Source organism: Gavialis gangeticus, unplaced genomic scaffold (genome assembly GCF_001723915.1).
Source record: "Gavialis gangeticus isolate Ggan-Ray unplaced genomic scaffold, GavGan_comp1, whole genome shotgun sequence".
In the NCBI taxonomy this organism is placed as follows: Eukaryota; Metazoa; Chordata; order Crocodylia; family Gavialidae; genus Gavialis; species Gavialis gangeticus.
This window is the reverse complement of record NW_017729020.1, coordinates 5,787,193-5,795,334: the sequence shown is the minus strand read 5'-3', so window position 1 is coordinate 5,795,334 and position 8,142 is coordinate 5,787,193. Positions and strand designations below refer to the sequence as shown.

Below are 8,142 nucleotides of genomic sequence, written 5' to 3'. Positions count from 1 at the left end.
AGCTGTGCGGCCTCATCACGCCCAAGGAGCAAGCAACGAGTGCACAACAGCCCTCCGCCCGTTGCCCTGCAGCCCCCCACTGCTGGGGATGGACCGGTGGGCCTGGAGAGGGCTTAGCCCTATGCTGTGGGGCGCCGAGGTGCCTCCTGCTTGGCTGGGCTGACCTGCTCCACAGGAAGGACCTGGGCTGTGCACGTTGCACCCTGTGAGCTGACCCACGGCCACGAGAGCGGTGGCAGGGGGAGCCGACAGCCTCCATCAGCTGGCTCAACGCAGAAGGACCGAGTGGCACTGGATCCTGCTAGAAGGCTCCCTGCGGCTCGGTCGGGAGCAGTGAAAGGGCAGAACTTCAGCTATGCTGCGGGCATGCCGGCCCCACAGACAGCCCTTGGCCAGGCAGCCCCAAGAAGCACGGAGCAAAGCCACGGCGTGAGAGCGGTCTGCCGCTCCAGCAGCAAGGGGCTGGCAGTGCCTGGCAGCGGGGAGGCGGGGGCCGCGGGGAGAAAGCAAACAGCAAAGCAGCGTGGAGGGGAAGTGCAGTGTATACTCACAGCAGTATCTGGACCGGACCTGCCCTGTCGCGCTGCCATAGTCCGGCACTTGAGCTGAAACCTGAGCCTGGTCTCCCCGTGGCCCCTCCTGGGCTATCTACTCCCCAGCTTGGGGAGAGCCAGTAAGTTGCATTGCATCTGGCTAAAAATACAGGCTCCCTCCTCGCTCCAGCGCAGCCCTGCAGGGATCGCCAGCCGCTAATGGAATTTGTTCATTTTCTCTCCATTATTATGTCAGATGGGATATTTAATACCAGCCGCCTCCGGAAAGCAGCTGGCAGCTGCCAAGGGCAGGGTGCGGGTCAGGGCTGCTGGTGCCATCCAAGGAGGGCAGAGAGGAAGTGCCAGAGCACATGCCAGGGCGTCAAGCATTCCATGGGCACCACGGGCTGTGGGCAGGGGGGCTGTGGCAACCTTTGTGTCCTCCGGGTGTCAGGAGGAGGGCCCTGGAGGCCGTGCCGCAGCCGGGGAGAAGCCTAGCAGGCCATCCCTCTGCTTGCCAGGCTCCCTGGGCGCGTTTCAGAGACGCACGTTGCATCCTCGGATGGCAGACAGCAGCAGCCTGACTGCGCCGGCAGCCCGCGGAGGGGGATGGCTCAGCTCGAGGTGGGGGGGCAGCTGAGGAACTGGCCTGACGTCAGCGTGCAGGTCAGGCTGGCTGCCATGCTTGGGGAAGGGGGGTCATTCCAGGGCAGATCCCCAGCTACTCTGGCACGCGGCAGTGGCTGGGGGCCAGGGCAGGGCTGAAGCAGCCAGAGGCAGGTCAGACATGCCCCTTCTCCACCCTTGCTTCCTTTCTTCCCATTTACTCTGCCCCTGGCCCCTCCATCCACCCCCGAGCTGAGACTCCCTGCCTGGCCCTGGCCTCCTGCCTGCGCTCCAGCAGCCAACCTGCAAAGCACCCTGTGGTCCTGGGCGCCGCGCTCTTTCTGCTCCCGGTGCCGGCTTCCTCCAGGTCACCCAGAGGGAGAGAGCAAACCACGCTGCAAGCTACCAGGAGAGCTGGCATTGGGCCCCGGGCCCCAGCTCCTGGCTCAGCATGTGGGACACGGTCTCTAGATAGGCCTGCTCTTATTTTGACTTTGCTAGCCCCATTTCCAGCTGCTGCAGCAGGCAAGTGGCAGCAGGCAAGAAACTCTGGGCCCTACTGATAGATGGGGTGGCTCGGCACCCCACCATGTGCTGTGCAATATAGGCACTTGATCAGAGGTGGGCAGGCAGATGCAGGCATGGGCTGCTCCTGCAGCCTCGTGTTGTGGTACAGGGACCCCAAAGCTGCAGCTGCTGCCTCAGGAAGGACCTCTGGCAGCTGGCCCGAGCCTGGGCACCCCTGCTCACAGCCTCCTGTGACGGGGAGAGCCAGGCTGCTGTCAGGAAGCAGAGGCCTTGAAAGCAATTCACCCCAAGGAGGCTCTGGCTGGGCCACCCTCTTCCAAGCTCCAGCTTCTGGTAACTCCACCACCACACAGCCCCATCCCGCAGCACCAGCCTCACCGCTCCTGCCCCAGCGATGCCCCAAGGGCCCCCCTTGGGTCCTGGTGCCGGGAGCAGCCAAGGGAGCAGAAGCCGGGAAAGGGATGCTAAGAACAACCGAGCAGAGCCAGGGACCAGCACACAAAGGACCAAGGCAAGATGCAAGAAAGAAAGAGCACCAGCGTCGCACTGCCCCTGTGTGCAGAGGACAGGGTGGAGGACTCTGCCCTGCCACTTCCCTTCCCTTTGTTGCCAGGTTGTCAGGCCAGGAGCTCTCTTGCATTGAGGCTCCCAGCCCAGATCCCCAAGCTGGACCACGCTGGCTTCTGCTGCCCATTCACATGCCTAGCATGGGTGGCACAATGCAACGTGGCACTTCTGAAGGCCCAGGTGCAGGGCATGGTGGGGATGGTGGCTAAGTTGGGATGCGGTGGCAGCGCCACCTGCTTGCCTGCCTGCCAAGGAGCACAGGATTGCTGGAGGCAGCCACCTTGTGCTGGCACTGGGCCTCAGCTTTTGCTATCAGGGAGAGGCACCTGGAGCATTAGACAGCCCTCAGCCCCACCATTGAGCGGGAACAGCCCCAGGACCTAGAGAGGCTGTGAGCTGATGCAACACTCTGAAGCCCAACAAAGCCCTGGCTTACAAAGAGAAAAGTGCTGCTCTGCCTTGGCCCCTGACACCTCCCATGGTGCTGCTGCCAGCATCCCTGCAGCCTGGGTGGGCTGGGACCCCAGGGCAAGGGCACCTTGTTTCTTCTCCTGGGACCACACGGCAGGGAGCAGCCATCCCTGCAGCATGCCAGCTCGTGTCCACAAGCACCCTCCTATCTCCCCCCGGAGCCAGGGCAATCATGCCTCCCGCAGCTCAGGCTAAGGCCCTCGTCGACCATTAGCCATGTCTGTGCTGTTCCCAGCTGAGAAAACAGCAAGTGCACCTCCGGCTCTGAGCACTCGTTAGGTCAAAGTGCAGTGAAGGCAGGAGGCCAGGACAGCCCTCGCCATGGTATGACCAGGCTTTAGCTGTCCAGGCTGCAGGGGAGAGGCCAGGCCTGGGAGGCAGCTACAGAGCCAGGGTGGAATAGGGGCACTTGGTGCCTGACACCCATGCCTCGTTTTCGAGTCACCCACACCCATCTCTGAGCTGCCCCAAGAGGGATCTTGCCTGCTGCACAGTCCAGCTGTCATGGGGAAGGGCCACGAGATGTCTGGCTGAGGGAGGCCACCTGAGCACAGTTTTCAGAAACGCTCCCTGCCCGTGCTTATCGGAGCAACCAGGCCAGGGCCTTGCATGTAGCCCCAGGAGCAATAGCAGTGCATCTCCCGTATCCAGCTGCTGCAGTGCACATGCTTTGCAAGTGAACGGTGCCCCTGACTTGGTGCATGGGGCAGTCAATGTCACACTCGGCGTTTACTGCTAACACCACATCTACAAGCCGAACCCTGCCGCAGCCCTCAGGACCTCAGCTTCGCGACGTGCCTGCAGCAGCAGGGAGACCGGGGTGGGGGGGAGCCATGTGGGTTCAGCACATGGCTCTGAGACCAGGCAGGTGCCAGAAGGGCCGTGAGCCCCATTCCACAGTGGGGGTCTTGCCCTAGGCGGAGGCAGAGCCTGGAGCTGACCTCAGACATCACTTTGTGACCCCCATCCTGTCCCCACACTGCTCATTGGCTGCAAGCCCCCCAGAGCAGGGCCCCCTGCTCTAAGCAGAGCTCATGGGACTGCCTGGATGGGGGCCATTGCTGCCCGTCCCTGTACCTGCCCCATTACTCACCCTCCTTCGCCGGCACAGTATCCCCATGGGGGCGTCTGGCCTCCCCTTGCGCTGTGGGGATCTGCAGAGCAGGCACCACTCAGCTGCACCCAGCACCGTAGCTAGCACCAGTGTGCGCAGCTCGTGATGGGCTAGCGTTTATCAACATGCATCCATGCCCTATCGGGGTGCACATGTGCCTGCAGACCAGCACCAAGGGTGGCTCCCATCTGGGAGACAGGAGATTAGAAATGTCACTAGGTGAGGGCTCATAGTAGAAAGCAACATGCCAGCTCCTGGCCTGGGGCATAAACATGCCTGCAAAACGGTAAACAGGACTGGGCCCAATGTCCAGCCTGGCCAGCCTCACCCTGGCATGCAGGCAGAGCCCCAGAGCCCAGGGTGGTGGCTGCTCAGACCTAGGACCACCAAGGTCTGTGTCTGCATGGAGCCAGCATGAGCCCTGCATAACTGTGCCCCTATGCAGTGACGGCCCCTTCTATCTTTCCTGCCCACCCCAACAGCCCCTGTATGCAGAGACAAGGAGTCATACCCCTCAGCCTCAAAAGCCCAGGCCCCGGAGAGTTAGCCGGAGGCCCTGATTCTTGGGGCCCTGCTCCAGGGGCTGGTGAGCACAGACAGCGTGGCTGCTTATGGGGCAGCCTGGCTGGGAGGACAGATTTCCTCTCTCCGTGGGAGCGCCAGAGCCCTTGCAAGTCCTGCTGCACTTGCTATGGAAGCAGGTGCTGCCCTGTGCCTATGTGGCCAAGGCTTCTGCATGCAGTGTCCTGAACTGCTGCGTGGACCAATGCACATATGGCTTCTGCTCTCTAGCAGCAGGTGGCCAGCTGAGATGTCTGCTAGGGCTGTTTCCAGTCCCCAGTGTTGCCCCACACAGCCACTCCTGCCAGGCCATGACCCTTGGCACATTCCCCAGCCATCACTCAATGGCCCCCACGGACAGGCAGTGCACACGTGGCACCCAATGGGGCTTGGCATGCCCTGTGGCCATGCTGTGGAAGACGAGGCACTGCACCTGCTGAACCTCAGGGGAAGCAGTGCACGGAGCAGGAAGTGCCTGCAGCAACGGGTGATAATTCACTGGCTATTGCAGGATGCGTTAACAGAGCCCTGTGGAGTGGATGGTGGCACCAGGGGTGTGTGTGTATGTGGGGGGGCTTATAGGGGGTCCCAGATCATCTTTGGAAGCGAACAGGGGGAGGCCTAGCAGGGCCATTTGCGACAAGAAGCCCTCCAAGAGCACGATAGCATGGGTTGTCCTGCGATGGGCTGCAGCAGGTGCACTGCTGACGTAGTCATTTCTTCCTTGGCTTGCTCCATAGACCCCCTGGGACAGCCCCTCTCGCTACCACAAGCCCCGTCCCTGAGCCCAGATGGCCATGGGTGCAAGAGACCAGAGTTGAGGACAGCTTTAGTTCTGGGGAAAATCACAGCACAGGACAGCAGCTGTAGGTCGCAGACCCCAAACCGCAGAGTGTTAATTAGCTGCGGGTGTTAATCTCTAGGCTGCCACAGTGGGTGCCTCCCTTTGAGCAGGGCCTGAGCACCTGGAGTCATCCTGAGCAGGCCCCTAGAGCCCCATGGGTCAGCACTGGGGCCTGCCCAGGGGGAGCTTCAGCAGCGAGAACCCATTTAGGCTGCACGCAGGAATGCCCTTGAAGGAAGGTCGGAGCTCAGGCAGGGAACAGGAGACAGACACAAATGCAGCTGCTAGCGTCCAGCCTCTAGCTGATGATGCACCTGCTCCCATGGGCCCCGAAGCTAGCTTAAATCCAAATGCTGTCCTGAGAAAGCCCAAATGCTGTCCCTCCAATCTTGGCCGGACCTCCAGTGCTAGGACCTGGCCCTGTACAACATAGGTGCTTGGAGAATATCCCTGCTCCACCAAGATGTAGCCCATCTGCCAGCCTGCCCCCGCTATGCTGCAGGGCAAAGGCACAAGTACAGTAACCCCGGTGGGACTGCTCAGGCTGCCAGAGCCGGTGCTGGCTGCCATGGCAGGCACTGGGAGACGAGGGCGACCTGCCATGGAGAACTCTCCTCCAGCTACAAAGAGCTTTGCCAAGAGGCCAAGTTGCGTCCCTGGCTTTCTCCCGAGCGGCTCTTCACTTGTGCCATGAGGTAGCTGTGAAACCACGCGTCAATCCTTCCCTGACCCTGCCACTATCTCCCCTGTAACTGGAGCAGGGCGCTCCGCGCAGCCACTGCACTGGAGACGCTCCTCAGCTGTTCTCCTGTCACTCGAGGAAAAGGGGCAGCCGTGCAGCACGCTGCCCTGGGCCAGCTCCGCGTGCAGTGGGTTCCTGGCTGCTGGGCTCACTGCTGCCAGGTGACTGCTAACAGACTGGGAAGCCGCACAGAGCTACGCTATTGGCCTTGCTCCTCCCTCTCCTTCCTGAGCAGTCAAGGCCACTTCCCGGCCTCCCAGGACAGAGAGACACCCTGGAAAAGACTGGACCCAAAAGGTGCAGCTGAACACCTCTCCCCAGCTCCCTGTCGCCACCTTACACCCATGCTGGGGTGCATGGAAGCTCCCCCAGCCCCTTCCTAAAGTACCCAAGGAGTCCTGGGCAATAGTTCAGGAGCCAGGCTTGAAAGCAATGGTCACTCCTGGGCCTCTTGTGGCAGCACAACCTGGACAGCACAATACTCATGTGGGCACCTGAAGCATCCAATAGGCTTGTGTGGCCTGACATCCTGTAGCTACAGACTGGAGGAGCCGCCCCATGGTCATACAGTAACAGAGGCAGACACGGAAAAAGCCCCTTAAAAAGCCAGAGGATTTGTACCCGGGTTTGCAGCAAGCTCTTGGTGCTGGTACTTCTGCCCAGAGAACGTGTGCCAGCACTCCCTACAGCACGCACACCAAGTCCCCCAGTCATGCTTGCAAGACAAAAGCACATTACAAAGTAGCCGCGAGGCCCTGACGAGTGGTAACGACAGGAAGCATGAATAAAACTGCAGGCCAAAACTCCCATCCAGCTGCCCAAAATGTTCCCAACTGCACAATTTAGGCCAATATCAGCAAGCTGCTGTTTAAATGTGAACACCTTTCCTCGCCTTCTGCTAGGCAAGCACCCTCTGGAAGAGCAGAACTCAGGCAGGCCCACCCTGACACCGGAGGAGGAGCAAGATGGTGTCATGCAGCCCGAACATGGAGCCTTCCAACAACTCGAACCCAGCGGGCTGTGGGCCTGGCAAGGAAACGCTTTGCCTTGAAATCATGCGGATTCTTACGGTGCTTGGCACCACGGGGTAACCTTTGTGAGCAAACAACAGCAGCAGCACTGTACGTGAGTGGCAGGAACCTCGTAGAGTCCTGGTGCCAGATGCAGAAAGCATTGACAGGGTTGAGTGTGGAGGCTTGCTGCTGACAGACAGACTCCTTGTTTCCCTGCCCCTGGCTGCAGTGAGCCCCACCAGCTTACCTGCCACTCAGCCATCAGCTATGGCGCCGGTTCTGGCGAACCGCTATTCACACCAGACATGGGCAGCATCAGTCACTGTAGTAACAACCACCCAAGATGGACACATATGAGTAAAGGCTTGTAGCATCAGGGTCTCACTTGTTACTAAGCTCACTGTTGCCTGAGCAGTCTGCGACAACAGATGTTATGGCAGAAGGAGAGAAAGACAGGCCCAGACGAGGGGATGGAGGCAAGCTACTTGATAACATCTCGCTGGGAAAGATTTTGCTCCCAAGGAATTGGGCTGCTCCCTCCTTCCCCTCTACCTAACACCTCGGCACAGAAGCAACCTGCCTTCCAAAATGCAGAGGCCTGGTCAGACAGCCATGTCTCAGGGCTTGCTCATGACAGACTGTCTGAGAGACATGCACCTTGTGCAAGGGGCCTTGATCCTGGTCGGTGTCTCTGGCACTGCTGTAAGATGCGTAATCTGTGAGAACACCGAGCCACCATCTGACCGGGCAGACAGGAGACCCCCAGATACAAGCAATGCTCTGGGCCAGCCACCAACTCCCCTGGTGTGTGGACCAGGCCCACCAGCACACTGAAAAGGGGTGCTACGGGGGCTGGGGTGAGTCGCATGCTGCTGCTGGCATTCCCTGAAGGGATAAGCGACGCCAACTTAGCCGCATACCCGTGTGCTGGAGCTGCAGATGCAAGAGGGGTGCCTGTCCCTGCCCCCCAGGTGCACGAGGTGGCATAGACAGCTCCTCATGCCAATACCTCAGCTCCACACCTTCCTGCCCCTATACTGGTAGGGCACTCCCATGGCCCCTCCACCCGACTCCCTCACACCCCCCTCCCCAAGGGCAGGGGCACCCCGTGGCCAGGTCCACCTCCCACCCATGTGCTAGCGGCCAGGCTGCTCTGCGAGTAG

The 8,142-nt window shown here is 60.6% G+C and overlaps 1 protein-coding gene across 10 annotated transcripts in view; it reads right to left on the bottom strand.

Annotated features, from left to right (window-relative positions):
- Positions 1-8,142, bottom strand: part of ANK1 (ankyrin 1) — a 64,166-nt gene that overhangs the window by 35,919 nt on the left and 20,105 nt on the right. The window contains exon 1 of one of the 10 annotated variants that reach the window (XM_019514419.1): positions 3,799-3,909. The exons of the other annotated variants lie outside the window; for them this stretch is intronic. Coding sequence (XP_019369964.1) covers positions 3,799-3,825 — 27 coding nt within the window. The 5' untranslated portion in view covers positions 3,826-3,909. Of the gene's footprint in view, positions 1-3,798; positions 3,910-8,142 lie in introns of those variants that run through there. 10 annotated transcript variants of the gene reach the window in all.